Source organism: Miscanthus floridulus, chromosome 3 (genome assembly GCF_019320115.1).
Source record: "Miscanthus floridulus cultivar M001 chromosome 3, ASM1932011v1, whole genome shotgun sequence".
Taxonomy (NCBI): domain Eukaryota; kingdom Viridiplantae; phylum Streptophyta; class Magnoliopsida; order Poales; family Poaceae; genus Miscanthus; species Miscanthus floridulus.
Window position 1 is genome coordinate 140,372,060 of NC_089582.1, and position 18,748 is coordinate 140,390,807.

An 18,748-nucleotide genomic window follows, 5' to 3' on the forward strand; every position below is an offset into this window, starting at 1 on the left:
AATGATTAGAGTCTACCGAATAAAAGACCAGATGTTTCTGATCATTATAAGAATTTCTATTATTTATCTTTTTTTTTCTTCCGTGCCTGATGACAATTATAACATTGAGGCTACATTTGCACTTTAATTAGTAATAGTAAAATAAGATTGATAAAATTGTAGCATCATTCTAGTTGAATCTGGTATTTGGTTCCTGATTTCCTGCCTCGCTGCCGAAAATTGACAATTCTGGGCTTTGTTTTGGCTTATTTGGGCTGTGCCATGTGTAAACAGTGTAGGCTTATTTCTCGGAGATATGATGAACAATGTGAAGAACAAGTCACACAAAGGATACAGCACGATGGAATTGGCTCCCGCTAGTTCATATGCCAATTACGAGAAATCAAATTCATTTGAGATCACAAATAAATCAAATTAAATCACATACATGAACACCTCGAGTTGGGTGTACAGAAATGCACGGTCGTCGACGTAGACATGATCGATCGTGCAGTTAATCAAGAGCATGAGAACCATTCCCCATCCCACCCTTGAACCTCGTCGCCGATACCGTCCATGCTGAAAAAAAAAATCAAAGAACAAGCAGCTGAAATGCATGTCGCAACTCACATCATCATATCATAGGAATGAACTCACGAGGTCTTACTCTTACCACGGCAAGGTGACGTCTTCGCCGTCGTCGCTGCGACTGCGATCCCCCTCGTAGCAGCAGCTGTAGTAGTCGCCGTCGTCGACGTGCATCATCGTCGCCGGGACGCCCCCCGTGACCGCTCCTTGCTCAGCGGCACCGACATCATCGTCGCCACAAAGCCACCGCCAATCCGCCGGCAAACCGGCCGCCGTGGCCGCCGCCACGTCCTCCGCGTTTGGGGGCGCGCGTTGCCCGCTCTCGAAGATCTTGCTCCACCACGCGGCCACGTCTGCGGCCGCCGCCTCGCTGCACTCCACGCCCTGCATCTCCCCGCCGGTCGATGTCTGCTGCGCCATCATCTCCCCGCCGTCCAGCAGCACCGGGACAAAAGCCGCTGCTGCTGGCGCGTCGATCACCGAGTGCTTCTCGTTCTCTGCATCTGTTGCACTGAGCGCCGGTGACGGTGATCCATGACCACAGGCATGGGTGGTCGCCGTCTCTATTGCCGGAGGTGAGTACGAGTACGAGGCTGCCGGTGATGGTTGGGTCAATGGAAGGCCAAGCAGATCTTCACAGTCGTCCTTGGCACCATCGTCCACAGAGACACCAAAACCTTGGAAGCTAAGGTTCAGTCCCAGCGGCTGTGCAGGCAGGCTGCGAACCAAACGCTCCAAGCCGCCTTGGTATTGGTAGTGCTCCAACTCCACCAATCCCCCCATGGAGGCAGTGGGTAGTGGCAGTTCAGGTGGCGTGAGATCACAAGGAAGACGAAGAATGGGTGGTGGTGAGCAGTAGCTACCGGCAGCAATCCAGTGCGCAGGTGGAGAGTTGCACAACGGGTTGTTGGCGAAGGAGGCGGCGGCATAGCTCATCGTCGTATGCGCCAGAGTTGCTTCTTCGTCTACCGCCGCTTGGCTTCGATCATGAAACGCCACTTGCACTTGCACCTGCTGCTGCTCCTCTTCTTGTTGTTCTTGTTGAAGCTGCTGCAACGGTGGTTGATGCGGCGGCGGCTCGTGATGATGATGCTGGTACGTGGATTGCTGCTGATGCCTCGTGCTGCTGGCCCGGTGGATCTTGAGGGCGGTGACGATCTCCCGCCGCGCCTCCGCCATGTTGAGCAGCCTCTCCTGGTACGGTCTGCTCGTGTGCCTCCTCCTCCTCGCCTGCCTCTTCACCTGTGGCTTCACAGCCAGTGCTTGCAGCTGATCCATCTCCTGATGATGCGGCCGCAGCCGATGATGATGATGATCGTGTGGTATGGTATTATTGGTCATGGTGTTGATCGGTGATGGTCTTGTTGGGATCTTGCTGTGGATGATGAGGAGCTCAGATGCTTCACAAGGCTGCTAATGTAAGCCAAGCCCCAGCTGAGAGGTGTGGTTATTCTTCTTGGTTTGTGCTGTTGTTCCTGAAAGAGGAGGAGAAAGGAGGTCAAGGAGTTGCAGCTAGTCTAGTCTGTGCCTGGATGAGTAGCTTGTCATCGTAAGCGCTGTGATCACTGATCAGGCTTCGTCTCCTCACGAGTCGGGCCTCAGCTATGCACTATGACTGTAAGGCTATATGATGAGTGCGTCAGAACTAGAACCGTCCCAGTGGATGTTTCATACTGACACGTCAAGGATGAGGCGGCAAAGAAAATTTTAAAGATGAGAGAGAGAGAGAGAGTTTCGTCAGAGCGCGTGCTTAGTTTCACGAAGTTGGAATTTGGGGCTACTGTAGCACTTTCGTTTTTATTTAGCAATTAGTGTTCAATCATGGACTAATTAGGCTCAAAACGTTCGCCTCGTAATTTCCCACCAAACTGTGCAATTAGTTTTTTTTTCGTCTACATTTAATGCTCCATGCACGGGCCGCAAACATTCGATGTGACAGGTACTGTAGCACTTTGAGAATTTGGGATGGAAGGCCAGAATGAAACTGCACTGAGAGTCTGAGGGTCCAACGAGTTGGCCAATCTCATGCAACATTTTATCACATCATCATGCACTAATTAGAGTCATAGAGTCTTTTTGTCATGGCTTCGGTTCCAACAACCACTTCTGCAGAGGAGCTATACAAAACACTTTTAGAGGGAGAAGCCGTTTTCTAATAAATAGTAGAAGAGTCGGAGTCGATGAGTGTGAAGAAGGAGAAACACAAGTGCACTAGCTCCTCCGGAGGAGCACTTAACAATGGATTGAGAAAGTGTTGGTAAGGTGAGACCCACCAGGTGGTGTGAGCAAATGCCACATAGGAGTATATTGCGTCCTTTGTCCAAAAAAAAAGAATGCAATTATCTAGCAGCTATACTAAAGTCAAAGTATTTTGACTTTGACTATTTGTATATAAAAAATTAGTATTTATAACAAATAAATAGCATTAGATTTATCATGAGATACATTTTACAATATATTTATTTGGTGTCATAGATATTAATTTTTGTGTCTATATATTTGGTTAAATTTTAGATACTTTGATAAAGAGTGCATTTAGAATTGTATTCTTTTTAGGATCGTAAGGTATATAACTATATATAGGGGTGGTCCTAGGAAGTGTGTACTTTGTAAGTTGAGGAGATGGCTTGCATGCTGCTATCCTTTGGGCGTTATGCCGGCAAGAGCCAATATGGGCACGGCATAGTCATTCGTGGAGTAGGTAGCTAGTTTCTTAGACATTGACACATTGTGGATTTGTGATGTCGTTGGCTGACTGCACACAACGTCGCCTGAGTCATCTTTTCGGTACTCGAGTAACATTGACACTACCTTGGATTTCAATCACCCACACGTATGCCCTACCCAAAAGGTTGATTTTGCTGGTGTGTTGTAACATTAAAAGATAGCTGATGAGACCGGCAAGACAGTGCATTTCTGACTGAAGAAAAAAAGTTCGTAACATTTGTGTGCAAGTGCAACTGAAAATGTGATGTACTGCTACTCGCATACAAGTGGCTAGCTAGCTAGGCATGCATTCCTTGACGTTCAATTTCACTTCATTTCATAGGGGAGAGTGATAAGCAGATGACGACACCAATTTGCCATGCCGGATGCCGCCGCGGCAGTCCCTTCCATCCCTTGTAGTTGTAGGCTAAAGCTAGGCTAGCTGCTAGAGGGCGATTGGCATTGCAAGTAAGGGCAGAGCTAAAACAAATTTGAAGGGTGCGGTTAACTTGTAAGTGTATAGACTTTTTAGACCTTGTTTGAATGTTATCGGATTCACCTCAATCCACGTGGGTTAGGTTCGAATTTAGATAGCGTTTGGTTCGCTTCCATGTAACGTAATCCCTTTTGCGACGGTAATTGTTTGCGTTAAATCGTGTTTGTTTCCGCCTCAGAAGCAATCAAATCCCGTGTAATCGGATACCGTGGTGTACAAATCGGATACCCCTCTCATTCTTACGTAATCGGATAGCACAGGACCACGCAGCACGGCACGGCACCCATCGTCTTCAACTCGCGAGTCGCGACTCGTTCCCTTCTCCGCTCGGCGAGGCCTTTCATGGCGGCTCTCCTCCAAAGCGCCGCAGCCCCGCCTCCTCCCTCACCCCACCCCGCCTTCGTCGCCAACCGCGAGCGCATAGCACCTGGTAAGGACGACGGCGAGGCTCTACTGCCTCGTTCATCCCCAAAGACGGATCTGCGACGACTAGTGGGCTTAGGGCGGCGGCAGTGTGAGCACAGGTGCGTCTCAACCCAAGGCTAGCAGCGCGGTGGTGGCTCTGCTGACGTTCTTACAGCTCTCATGGGACAAACCAGTCGCTTCGTGGATCATGCTAGGAGCTCTCGCAAAAGCTTCTGATTTTTTGGTTTACGTTACTGGCAGAAACCAAACAAAGTCAGTAATTTGTTACTTTGTTACCATTAACACTGCTTTCTGATTTCATTGACGTTTACGTTACAATTCCTAAACCAAACAGCACCTTAATTCAACTTTCACTTTAATCCACCTAACACATGTGGATTGATGTGAATTCGACTACGTCCCAATAAAGCCTTAGTAGGTAAAAATTGAATATAATCACTTTTTTAATTTCTTTTTCCGTGGGTGTGTCTGGACCCACAACTGTATACATAGCTCCGCCCCTGTTTGCAAGTTGCAATTGCAATGTTCAGAGCTATACCTATGCGCCCCATTACATTCATTCAGATTTCAGAGCTGAACAAGCAAAAGACAAAGGCCACATTAGCCATGAGTTTTTGAAGCTTAGGCTGGCAAAGACAGGACAGGCAAACGATCTATTCATATCTTCAGCCCGAATAGGAGGATCCAAACGACCATGATGGTGAACACACGATAGGTCGGACCTAGTTCTGCGTTTTAGTACAAATAAAGGCAGCGGAGAGAAGCTAGCGTCGCTAAAAAAATTGCAGAGAAACATGTCATTTAGCTTATAACTTTAGTTTATTTTGATTATAAACAGCTTGCAAGCCGTAAGAAAGGCCGTATATATGTGGGTGTACGGTGCTAGGTCAACCAGTGACGGAAAGCATTGACAGCGATCTTGAAACATGCCAATCCAGTGACGAGAAGGACGAGTAAGGTGGTGTTTGATCGGTGACTAAAATTCAGAAGATGTGTCGGAAGGATGTTGCATGGGGTGTTCGGATACTAATAAAAAAACAAATTACATAATTTGTGAGTGCTCCACGAGACGATTTTTTAAGCCTAATTAATCCGTCATTAGCACGTATTTACTGTAGCACCACCTTGCCAACTCATGAACTAATTAGGCTTAAAAGGTTCGTCTCGTAAATTAGTCGTAAATTATGCAATTAGTTTTATAATTAGTCTATATTTAATACTCTATATATATGTTTAAATATTCGATGGAACAGCAACTAAAATTTAGGAGAAGCAACCAAACATCACCTAAATTCATTTGACTGACAGCTCTTTTCGTCTCTAGGCCCTTGGCTACAATGCATAGGCCAAAACTAGGAGAGGGACAGAGCAGTGTGATTGGTTCACATGGACGGTGGCGAGGCGCAGCATGCTCAATCTACAGAGCCTACGATAGGGCCTAGCCAGTAGCCTCCACTGGGTTGGGTTGGGGCTCAACCTAGGACACCTACCTGGATCAGAGAGGATGGCAGCCAGGCAGGCTATTGCTCAGTGAGACAGTTACCCCGGATGAATGCAATGCTCTCCCACGATTTTCAGATGTTTAGTCGCCAGGGCTCAATGAAGATTTGGATGGAATATGATTCTCAATAGGCAAGCAAAACAATCAGCAGTAGCTCAATTTGGCAAGCCTTTTCAGAACTTTGAAGGCATTCTGTCCATCTATAGGCTAAGAGAAACTAAACATCCATTGCATGCTTGTATTAGAATCACAGATGAGATTCATCTTATTTGGGTTTTTTTTTTTTCAGATCCAGGGGATTACGAGAAAAGAGTTCATTGGTATGCAAGGGCTACAAGAAAAGAGTTCATGCAGATGCACAATCATTTCAAATGAAGGTAAAGAGAGTGAGTGAGGTACAAAGAGGAGCATCACTGGTATGCGGTCATCAACTAAAACCAAGTACATGAACTTGAGCACTATTACCATAAATACTCCAAAAATTGGCTGAAACATACATCGAAGATATGTGTGGCGCAGTCACTAGTAAATAAGGCGAAGTTTCAGAAAACTCGATGAAGTTTTCTAAACAAAAGAGAGATACACTCATCACACTTAACAAGTGACTTGCGTGTGCCTTGAACAAGTGTTTCCATTCTCTATTTGGCAAAATTACCATATATCTTGAATTTGTGATATATGTGAACCAAGAAACAAGTTGAGAGGGAGATACAGATATATCACAAAAACAATGAAAAAAATACAGGAGTTCTAGGCCAGTTGAAAGAACAGATTGCAAAAGATCTTTAAGTCCAACTCTACACAGGAGGTAAAGAATATTAAGAAAAAGAATAATCAAACAGCAACAATGGAGAGCTCAACTGGCAGCTTATATGAATTGCCATAGATACACAATATATATAATCACAAGCTAGCAGCGTCCGCATACCACCCTGAAAATTTGATACTCATACCTAACTTCAGAAGATATTTTATACACTCGACCTCTGGTGTCTTTTGAGGATCACCTGAGTCTGGCATCACCTCCCTTGCTTCGGAATGTTGACAGGGAGAAGAAAGAACGTGGCGCTGAATTTTTGGGGATAACACATTTTAGAGAAGATTGCGACTTCGAGAATAATAAGTAATAAATTTGTGGGAAATACATGAGAATAAGTATGAAGAACCAAGATCTTCACATTATAGGCATTTAATGAGCAACTTAACATAAGCATATACATGTTTAGAAGTTTTATACCTTTAAGAGAACTTCCAGTCAGTTGATCCTCCCTCAATCTGAAATTTGCAGGTGGGTTTGGAATGGAGCTGCGTAGTGATTGTTCTGCAAATTAAGAATCTTCATCAAGCTTTTGTGCTTTAATAAGGAAAATGTGTAGCAAGAGAGCTAAGATTGGACAGTAACCAAAGGATATACAGGTGCATTAAGATTCAGAAATCCATGAGCTAATAAAGCCCTGTGAGTGCTGTTACGGTATAATAGCCAGGGGTATTAGTGTAATCTCCTAGTTTAGGGTTTTCCTCCTGTGTCTATATATATAGTCGCCATTGGGCATCAATACAATCATGATCCACGGAAGTTACTGCTTCTGGGGGGATTACAATTTTGACATTTGGGCCTGGCTACTAGGGTCAACATTTTTCAAAGGTTCCATCCTACTCCTCGCGAGCCATTGCAGGGCAGCCTCACAAAAAAGAAGTTATTGGATCCTTTCGAATAGCATTGTGCAGGAACAGCATAGGAAAAATTACAGCTCTAGCACCTCTTTACCTTTCTTTTTAAAAATTCACACATTCGAAATGGGGTGTGGATCCACTAACATGATCTAGGGAGCGAGATAACATGTGCATGATTAATGCAGACAAGTGCATTAACAGAGGAACGTCTACCAGGTCACTCACTCTCAACAAATTGAAGTGTGGACAATATAATGAACTACTCAAACCATAAGGCAGAACCAATGCGCCCAGGGTTAGTGTGCATAACATGAGCCAAGAATAATAGGTTATCCTAGGTATATATACCTCAGCGAGAATATGAGTAATGCTCAGAATAGTTTTTTCAACAGTTACAGTTTTGTTCGGGTACATGGAGAACAGAAATCTAAAGTTATCAGATAAATATAAGATAATTGTTTACCAACTCGTAGACATATGGTTGGAACCTTCAGGTACTTTTTTGAAAATTTAGGACTATGATGATCATATTAGAAAGGACCCATTTCTTTAAACTTTATCTAATGCAAATAAATTGTGGGAATACTACTTTGAGAAGCATGCTAACTAATTTAATGACAACAAAAGACCTTTTACAGAAAATTAGAAAGTCAAATACCTTGTTCAGCAAAAACCTCATTCTCAACAAAACCGTCATATGAAGCAAGATAACCCATTCGAGACTTTCTGAAATCATCAGAAGATCCTACTACCAGATCCCGCCCATCTTCCATGTCATCATCGCATTCTGAGGCAGTGGAAGCAGATACCCAATCATTTACTAAACCATCACCGCCTCTAGTCTTCCTACCAAATTTCCACAGTTTCTTCAATCCTTTGGAAACATCTTTGCGTGACTGTTGAGATGCATTGACACCAGCAAAAGGCATCTGTGCGCTGCCCCACTTTTTCCGCATCCGAGATACATCAGCATCTGTTATTTCATCAAGTGAATGAGAATTCCATGGTGATGGACATCCCGACGGTGAATCAGCGAAAGCGTCACCATCTGAATTATCATTCGTGTAGGGGAACAGCTGCGGAAGACGAGAACTCCAGGGTGCTGGAACATCACCAGCTGGATTGTGAACATTTCCTGTAAAAGCAGTGAACTTAGTACCACCAATCGTGGATGCTTCACTTGGAAAATCAGCATCGCCATTTTCTGACCCTGCGTCATCTGAATTTCCAAATTCGTGACTCGCTCTTGGGTTCTCACTGTCAGAATCAGCAGGAAAGTCACTTTCTCTAAGGTTTTCTTCAATGCTTTCATATTCTTCCTCTTCTTTGGCATCATCAGGGGAATCCTCTTGCTGATCTTCAAAATCACCACTGTCACCATGCTGGAGAGCATTCGCCATCATGGCAGCTGCAGCCTGAAATCCAGCTATACCTATAACAGGGTGGGTCCCATTGCCTTTCCTAAGAAAAGGCTTTGGAGGACCCGTTCTGCGGGCACTGTAAGCAAAAGCTCCCTCTGATTGGTTCTTGGAAATTCTTGAGGGAGCCCAATTGTAAATATCCTCATTCCCTGATGAAATGTCCTTCAACTCATCAGGAATTTGGCTCTTCCTCATAGATTGTGACCTCCTCGATTGATCTTCTTTCAATATACTCTTTGACTCTTCAATAATGCTCTTGCTACGGGCAAAAGATTTTTGCTGAACTCTTGCAGCCGCTCTACTGAGTCCAGGTGAAGGCTTTGTATTTTCTTTTCTTAAGTCAGAGAAACTGGGGACAGACTGTGCGAGAGGATTTTCTGGTGGATTCCTGCGATTAGCATAACCGGAGCTTGCAGTCCTTGATGAACGCTTATGGATAGGACCAGCAGATGCCTTTTGGGTGGAAGGAACTTTATTTGAAAAATGCTTCCTGGAATCAGCACTCCTGGAAGAACCATCACCAGATAGGTAGTCACTATTCAGTTCCTCTTCAACCAAGAATGAGTCAACCCCCTGCAAATGGCAAAGAAAATTAAATGCAAGTAAAGTCCATATTCTGCATTATTCCAGTACTCCACAACATTGTACTTCCTCCATCCCTAAATAACTGTCGTTTTTTGTTTTCGTGCCACAAGTTTGGCTAGATTTGTAGAAAATGCGTGCAACATTTGTATCTCCAAATAAATTTATTATGAAAATAGATTCAATGATCTATCTAATGATATTAATTATGTACCATATATATTAATGTTTTTAATATAAAATTAGTCAAAGTTATTTCTCGTGAAGCGAGAACGACAACTATTTAGGGACGGCGGGAGTATGTAACTATAAGATTCTAATATTTGCATATTGCACTTAAATAGTGAATAATTTGAACAAATACTTTGTAAGGCATTACTTTTCTAGATCAAAGAACTTCAAAGCAACGTTTGAAGTAAAGTGAAAATCCCACACACAAGGTGCATGTTAAGCATTTTCAGTTACCAAAAAAATCTTTAGTCGCTTTTTAAGTGTATTAAGTTAAATATAATTCAATACCTGATCCTTATTTTTTCTTGCTGATCGCGAAGGAGGAATCTTCTGAGAAGAATGAGAAACATAAGTTGAGTCAGGGACATCTGCAGACCGAGAGAATTTAGCTAGCAACTCGGCCTTGCTCCGTTCTAGACTCTCATGCATAGCCTTTAACATTGCTTCCTTCTCCTCTCTCTGCAGTTTCCAGTCTTCCTTCAGTTTTGCATCCCTCTTCTGCATATAATGGTCATAAAACTTCCCTCTCGACTCTTCTAAACTTAGAATGCCAAGTTTTTGTGGTGTGCTAATGTTAAATCCTTGATTATTCACCATCTTCAGAAGCTCACAGGCATCAAAATCATTGGTTGTTATACTCTCCTTTACAACTTGTTTTGTATGAATTGTCTCATGAAGAACCGTTGTCTGCTTTACCTCACTCACCATAGGTGTGCTATCAACCTGCACATCTGTAGGTTTGCCTCGTCGGGAGGATGTTAACTTGTGTTCAGCAAATAATTTCTCCAACTCATTTGCCTTCATTTGTAATTCGCCATGCCGATCTTGGTTCCCTTTTCCTGGTCTCACCACTCTAGCCTGCAAGTTTAGTTCCTGATCAGTAATGGATGATTGCCTGCTCAAATTTGTTCCCTGACGAGCAGAACAATCTGAATCAGAACCAGCTGTAACCTTTCTCCCTACATCCTCTGCCTTCCGTGGTAGACGATTCTGCTGCAAACTAGCGTCACGAAACTCAGTTTCTGTAGAGGTAACCTCATCCCTACCAGATGAGCCTTTAACATTAGCTCGGGAATTGGATGACGCTTTTGGTTTAGGATTAACACCACCAGATACCTTTCCAAATGATCGCAAAGGATGATCCTTCCTTCCAGTCACTTCTGCTTCAGTGTGAGTATCTTTTGTATGAAGACCTCTAATATCATTCTGGGGAATCTGTTCACTTGCAACTGGTACTTCATGAGCAACAGCTGTGATTTCCTTATCTATCATGCAGACATGCTCCTCTGACGTTGAGCTAGTTAAAACATCCTTATTTTTCAGCAAGGCTTCCTCAACTGGCTTTGCAGAAGATTTTAGACGGTTTCGAGTGGAAACATTTGAAGTAGCATGATTTGACATCCTTGTGTGTCCTTGAATAACCCCCGGTTCTTTCCCAAAGGATGACTCACTCTCAATGCTAGAGTTTAGAACCATGTCGTTTTCTGCACCATCACCATATATACTCTCTTTCTGAGGAGCAAGTGTATTAAATAAAGTTGAGGGTGGGCACAAATCTGTGGTGGCCGGATCCATTGGTACATTATCCTTTTGACAAGGCCAAGAGTGTGATGTGACTGAATCCTTCTGCCCATTAGATTCCTCGTTAGCTCTTACTTTAGAGTTGGCCTCCAAATCAGTAGATGTTGGAGTCCTGACAGGAGTTCCATTATCTTTTTTGTCATTTAAGTTACCGCTCTCATTGTTGCTGAGATCAATACTCATGTCACTAACACTGCTCCACCTTCTAACTAACTTCTCCATGGAGGCACCAGAAGGAACCCTGCGGTGCTCACCTTTCCCTGGAACCACCCTACCAGTACCTGCTGAGTTGCTGTTACCAGAACTTGGAGTCTGCTCCTTTTTTTGGCTCTCAAACATGTTTATCCTGTCCTTCACACTCAGCCGCCTTGAAAGCCCTCCTACAGCAGGTGCAGGAGACGCATCTGTTTCTGCTTCTTGTTTATCTACTGCCTGTTGGATGGTTGGCTTGGGTTGCTGTTCTGCAGCGGCTTCTAAACCTTGTCTGTTGCTTAGTCTGTGGACCTGAGAGCCACTTCCACTGACTGTAGATTTGTTGTTGGATTCACCGAGATCAACTTGTGGCTCATCTATAGACATGTCTGAACTGGAAGAACCACGGACATTCCCATCGTCAAAGACCTTCCAGTGTGATGAAACTGCTGGCTGTGCAGTTTGAGGACTGATGTCAGGACGCCGCTGGCAAAGCGACATGAATTTCGTGCATGCTTCGCTGAACATAACAAAGTTATGTTGTTATACATGTCCAAATATTACTCAACAGGAAAGACAATAAAGGGAAAAAATAAAGCAGAGTGGGCACTGAATAACTTCAGTGTTGCCATCGCAACCAGCAGTGTAACAATGGATTGAGGGCCTACAGAGATTCGACAGATTTCACAGCATATTGGTAATCCCAATTAAAAGAACCTCCTCTCCATGCAAACTTTCCCACTTTCCCAAAATTCAATTGTAAATTTTCTAAGTTTATGCTTTACATCTCCCCAAATCTAGACTGTTACTTTCTTAATCATGTCATACTGTTTATAAACTAATCATGTAAAATTTACCATGCAATGTAATGGCTTTCAGATTTCTAAATAAAAGGAAGTTGTAAAACTAAATTATCCTTTGCTATGCAACGAGAGGTTGTACATATCCTAAATGAGACTTCCCTGCTTAACCTAGAAAATGAGTAACTTGTACACAATATTACCGCTTATGTTACAGGATATAAATTATGAAAAAACTGCAGCAGCTTTAACAGTCCATCAACTCTTAGAGGAACCAAAATGCAGTGCTGCGTTGCATTCAAGGATTAGCTTCGTATATGATTATTAATTTTGTTCGGGTACAAAAATACTTATGAGCAACAACATTAAGCTATAACTATATACCAGCATTATGAGACTGGCAGGTTTTAAGCATTACCTCAGCTGACTACCACCAAAATGATTAGCAAAAAGAAGAAGCTCAGATACACTGTTTGGATTAAACCCAGCAGAGGATGCTCGAGAACAAGCTGCGGCCAGATCTTGTTTAAGGGCGCTTAGACGCACATCGATTGCCCTAAGAAGTTCTTTCCTGCACAAGAATAGAACCCATAAAGTGGCAAACTATTAAATTACAAAACACAAGAGTGCAACAGCCATAAATGGGCAGCAGACCAAACAAGAACAGCAGCATGTCTTATTATGTAACAACAAACTGATTCGATAGGTCATGCTAGACTCAGATAAATCAAGTTATGTGGAAAAGAAGAAACAATTGAATAAGAACAGACATGACAAAGGGGCTTACTTTGTAATATCTGCCGCCGCCGCCGCCGCTGAGGCTGTAACATTTTCAGCTGCCAATAAGCATGGCCAGAGATTACATAAACTAGATTCAGAAACAGAAGATATGCAAGATCGTACTAACAATGCAACATTATATCAATATTCATTAACACCACAAACAGTTAACAATTAATTACAGCATTTATGTCTTTCCTAAATTAGACATAGATTGCTTCCAATGCAAAGTTGGTGCTATCCGATGCATTCTTTCATAGTCAGTGCTCCTAAAACTCCATGGGGATCAATTATCCAGTTGTGTTCCCATCTATATCTTCCTTCTTTGCTTCTTATTTTTACCATCAATTAGATATTTGAAATTCAGTGACTAAATTCCCAAAAAAATAAAAAAAAATGCAGGGAAAAATTATCAGGTATGAACATAGATGAACTAAGCTAACAATATCCAAACCCCAATTGATAACGGAAGGGCAATCCAAACACAAAACATAATCATCCTACATACCAGCTCCACCTGAGGTAGCATCTCCAGTACCCTGAACAAGGTACAGAAATTTTAGGCAACAGCTACATCAAGAAACAGAAGGCGAAAAACACTCCAGCATCTGAAACAATTGCTTGGCACTTACTCCCTGCGCATAAATCTTCCTGGCCCCTTCCAGCTGCGACATCTCCAGATCATAGGTGTTCGCCAACTCCAGCACCTCCGGCGTGCTCACGAAGCGCACGAACCTGGAGGCACAGGCCAACCAAACATCCATCAAAATCCAATCTTTTCGGCACCGCCAACCCATGAACCACTGGATAAGCCACAATCAGCGGACCTCTCAAGGGTGCCCTTGCTAAACCACGGGGCGGGCCGCTCCAGCTGCAGCCGGATGGCCGGCGGCGGTGGCTGCGCCGACGCCTGCTCCTCCGCAGCCCGCAGGTGCGCCACGAACGGCTTCACCGACCCTGACGCGATCTTCTCCGTCCGCCCATTGCCGCACACCACCAGCTCGCACCTGCGCAGGGACCGCATTTAGCGCACAAGAACCAGACGAACGCATCAAATGGGTGGAATTTTCCTTCCTATCCTCTCCCTTTCTCACCGCTGACGCCGAGGGGAGAGCTGGAAGAGCGCGAAGACGAGCGGGGCGTCGGCCTCCATGGCGGCCCCCACCACTGCTGCCGCCGCCGGCGAGCTCGGATCTGGCGGATCCCGGACACGAGCTCCACCCTGCGCCGTAACCCCCCAAGAAAAGCCGGAACGGCCGCGTGGGGCGCCAATGCAGCTCCCGCGGCGACAAGATCGCGGCTTGCGGCGTCGGCGGCGTTTGCCGGACCGTGCTGCGGCGGCCCGGATCTCGCCGGCACGCGGCCGAATCCGATGAGCGCGCGTGCGACGGGGGAAGAGCGGAGTGGAAGAAGAGAGGACTAGAGAGCACCACTGCGTGTTTGGTGTTGGTCGTGGTGGACTCTACTCGCCTCACTGGTGGCTGCTGCAGAGGAATGGAGAAGCTAAAATAAAGAAAAAAATTGGGGGTATTTGAGAGAGAGATTACTGGCTTGATTTTGGAGGTTTGGTTAAAGTGCATGTGTGATTATACGTTAAGCTCTTTTTTGTGACTGGAATACGGACAAAAGAATGTAGGTGGAGCTGAAGGGCAGCCACTTTTGGTTCTCTTTGAGGATATAACGGCAACGGCATCAAGAGGACTGCAGCGCTTACCATTTTGCCCCTCCAGCTCCAGGAGAAGATGTAGGCTTTTGAAGTTTGTTGGAGGGATTTCTGTTTCAAAAGGACCACATTTGATGATATAAAGAAATTAACAAGAACCATCTGGTGGTGTAAATTTGTGTTTAATTGGTCAAGAAATGTTAGGTCACCAAATTTTAAATTAGCAAATTCCACTTTTGCTTAACATCTCTATCGAGCATGATGCATCAGTAATGAAGTGTGCCGTGCAGCGAGTGAACTGGAAGCATTGGTAGTTTATGCTACATTAATTATGCTTTGCCCATGAGCTTTTATAGTACTACTAGCTGATTTCATGAGAGTTATCTTAAGATTTCTAAAAATACTATCCGTGCGCAGATGCTCACGTAAACGTATGCACACTCATCTCTATAAACATCACAAAGAGAATAAGCTGATAGATTTTGAAAATAATGAAGGCGCCATAGTTGTTTTATATGGACTTCTCGGCTACCACTAAAGAAATAGCAACATTGAGATGCTCCAACCAAAAAAACTAGCTAACTAAGCCACTAAGGCATGCTCCGTTCACAAGGATTAAATTACTTTATCGGTCCTTTTTTATTATATTTAATTCCCTTATTTGCCGTTGCACGTAAAACAAGCCACCTAACACGGAATTTATCATGCGAATGATTGTTCTATAAACAGACTGGGGCCCAAAGAGCTGAACAGTGATACACCCCTTCCCCCTTCTAAATATAGCTTAGACTAACCTAATCTTGCTTAACTGATAGTATTAATAGTTGAAGAATAAATGCTTTTTCACCAAACTTCTTTTATAGTATCTTCTCTCATAGTCCTTTCCTAGTTTTTTATAAACAAATTCCCAAAAATCTAAGCCTTGCTATTGACTGACTGTTCGGGAGAAAATGAGTGGACCAAGGAGAGGAAAAAGGTATATAATTGCATGTACCAAACGTACGGAAGCTTAAAAAACAGTATGAGGAAACCAGTGAATATCACAGAGTAAAGTGCACCAGCGGTCCCTAAACTTGTACCGCTATGTCATCGCAGTCCTTAAACTCGCAAATCGACCGTTTAGGTCCTCAAACTTGTTTATCTGTGTCATCTCGGTCCCAAAACTTGTTCGGCTGTGTCATACCGGTCCCTAAACTTACAAATCACCCTTTTAGGTCCTCAAACTTGTTCAGTTGTGTCATCTCGGTCCCTAAACTTGTTTTTGAGTCTCATCTGGGTCAAAACAGGGTGATCTAAAAACTTTATATCAAAAAATAATTCATAATTTTTTCATATGAACTCGAATGAAGACAAACTTTATATCAAAATTGAAGCCCTCGACGCGATCTACGACTTTGTAGTTAAAAATTTTTTGAATTAAAATTGTTTAGGGTCCCAAAATATTATTGTATGTTTATAGATTTTGAAATTTAAAATTTAAAATTATCAAACAATCTTGGATATTAATATGGTCTATATGAAAGTTATAGTTCTCAATACGATCTACAACTTTGTAATTGAAAAGTTTTTTGTTTGAAGTCATTTAGTGTCCCAAAATTTAATTTTAAATTTCAAATTTCAAAATCTATAAACATACAATAATATTTTGGGTCCCTAAACAGTTTTAATTCAAAAACTTTTCAACTACAAAGTCATAGATCACGTCGAGGGCTTCAATTTTGATATAAAGTTTGTCTTGATTCGAGTTCATATGAAAAAGTTATAAATTATTTTTTAATATAAAGTTTTTAGATCACCCTGTTTTGACCCAGATGAGACTCAAAACCAAGTTTAGAGATAGGGATGACACAACTGAACAAGTTTGAAGACCTAAACGGGTGATTTGTAAGTTTAGGGACCGGGATGACACAGTCAAACAAGTTTAAGGACCGAGATGACACAAATGAGAGGACCTAAACGGTCGCTTTGTAAGTTTAGGGACCGGAATGACACAGCGGTATAAGTTTAAGGACCGCTGATGCACTTTACTCAATATCAAATCATGGTGACGCAACTCCGATGCCAATTTCCCATCTTCCTTGTCGGTGAAAACAATTTAAACAACTGTGAAATGCAATCCAAGCAGTATGGTCCAATGGCAACGTACGTGTTCATGTCACCCCTAGAAAAAACAGCACGAATCCAAAGCTCTAGTTCACTCAGTTAACTGTTAACTAATCTTACCTCCACTAGCATGTGCTCGGTAATTACTTTTGTATGTACTGTTTGGAATCATATGAACAGGTTGGGAAACGGAAAAGCTGAGACAGGGTAATAGTGGTACCAGCTGAAGAAGATGACGCGGGGTAGTTGGCACATTAAGCTCACAGATCACCCAACGCAGTCTTTCACCTCGAGTCACTAGATTCTGCCTCAAGATTTCTAACAAACTCTGATTTATCCATTACTTTAGTTTTGTATAATGATTTCTTTAAAACAAATCACACATAAGAGATGTCGATTGTATTGAAAATAAGAAAAGGCCCAAACGAAGCAATACAACAATTCAATAGCCCCAGAGAGTTAAGCAACAATAACAAAGGTAAGGAACAACTGAAATAATTAAGCCAACTAATGGCACCGGCTCTCTAAAATGGAAATTCAACACGCGTCGCACAACATTGTCTTGTACTCACTACCCTTGTATGTTATATATCACTGATCAACTACTACACAAGCTCCACACAACTAGTTCGATGTAACATCGCCCACCATCTTTATAACCGGACAATAAAGCTATTAAGTTAACTGTCCCACAGCAAGTTAGTAATTGCCAGTTCGCTATAAACTACGTAGTTGTCACGCTATAAGATCTATATGCATGGACTCTCGATATAATGTCTTACATCGCACAAGGCCCTTTCATGCAAGGCTAGCCGCCAAACTAAAACGTGAGGAGCTGCTTCTGGGCATTGCCATGTCGACCACATCCACCATGATTCGCTCGCATACACCGTAGCTCGTGGCAACCCATCCACCTGATCAAAGATAGCAAAAGTGTCACATAGGGTCTCCGTTGAACAAAAGACATTTTTTGCGTCGAAGGAGATGACCAGCATAAGCATGTTATCGAAGTAACTTGCACGATGCAACTAGGGGCAAACCATCCCACATAGCAGTGGCTATTTTGTTTAGTTAATTTATGTGATGTAATTACATATCACATCCTTCTCTAATCCATTGAATCATGACACATATTCACATTAAGTGGTTTCTGTTATGATTTGTGGAATTTTAGTTTCTTAAACTTTATTCGTTGCTGATGTAGGAACAGAAGTCCAATACAAATGACATGCTCAAAGATTGGGTCTGGAAACCGACATTTGTATAGTGCTGTGTCGTGGCGCTGGCGCCACAATGATTTGTACCGATGTGATGCCTAAAGGCGCCAGTACTGCACCACAATTCCATAAAACAGTACAAGTGCGGCTTGGTCTAGGTGCTAGTTTTGTGCTCATGAGATTGCAATGTTCCACCACCTTTTCATATTTTTTTTTCTTCTTCCTGCAGAGTAGGTGAACACCAGGATTTGGGTTGATCACCTGCCGAGTACTAGAACTTGGTGTCTTGTTAGCATTGTTTAACTGCAATGATGAACTCATTACTCGTGTACGGGTCAACAAAACCAAATCGAACAAAAGTGCAATTATGAACTCATGATGGTACAAATTAGAGTTTTTATTTTTCTCCTAAATTGTATATGCTTATGTATGTATCAACTGATATTACTACTATATAGTTTACCGAACTTGCTAAACACACATATAGATCGATTACTCATAAGTTATAATAATGCGCATTTTTTTGTTACGAAAATGAATCAGGTTTTGCTCTTAAAATTCATCTGTGGTAACAAAATCCCTTCAAAGTTCAAACTAAATGCCATAGATTGAACATGTGTCCTCCTGCACAGCACAGAGCCCGAAGTCCGAAATTATTTAACCTAGTGGAAGACTAATATTTTAACCTTATTTCTTCCATGATTAAAATAGGGGTCATGGTGTTCTTCACGAGGTTAAGTTTCTCAAGAACAAAGGACCCAAACACTAGTACATCTCTCGCCATTTAAAATGAGGTGGCACACCTCTC

General features: G+C 42.9%; 2 protein-coding genes across 3 annotated transcripts; both read right to left on the reverse strand.

The window, feature by feature from the left end:
- Positions 1–435: 435 nt before the first annotated feature.
- LOC136547242 (uncharacterized) lies at positions 436–1,995 on the reverse strand. Its single transcript, XM_066539207.1, has 3 exons — positions 1,080–1,995; positions 653–1,031; positions 436–558 (listed from the first exon to the last, which is right to left on the reverse strand). Exons 1-3 carry the CDS (start codon positions 1,906–1,908, stop codon positions 498–500), a joined length of 1,269 nt encoding a protein of 422 aa, XP_066395304.1. The 5' UTR covers positions 1,909–1,995; the 3' UTR covers positions 436–497.
- Positions 1,996–6,315: 4,320 nt separating this feature from the next.
- Positions 6,316–14,454, reverse strand: LOC136542620 (COP1-interacting protein 7-like). 2 transcript variants are annotated; one of them, XM_066535132.1, is made up of 10 exons: positions 14,052–14,454; positions 13,785–13,964; positions 13,590–13,692; positions 13,466–13,496; positions 12,965–12,998; positions 12,596–12,748; positions 9,893–11,897; positions 8,029–9,364; positions 6,934–7,017; positions 6,316–6,764 (listed from the first exon to the last, which is right to left on the reverse strand). In XM_066535132.1, the coding sequence occupies exons 1-10, from the start codon at positions 14,108–14,110 to the stop codon at positions 6,700–6,702; spliced, it is 4,050 nt and encodes a 1,349-aa protein (XP_066391229.1). In that variant the 5' UTR covers positions 14,111–14,454; the 3' UTR covers positions 6,316–6,699. The 2 variants fall into 2 exon arrangements, with proteins under 2 accessions (XP_066391229.1, XP_066391228.1); XM_066535131.1 differs by having other exon boundaries at positions 12,965–13,013.
- Positions 14,455–18,748: the final 4,294 nt, after the last annotated feature.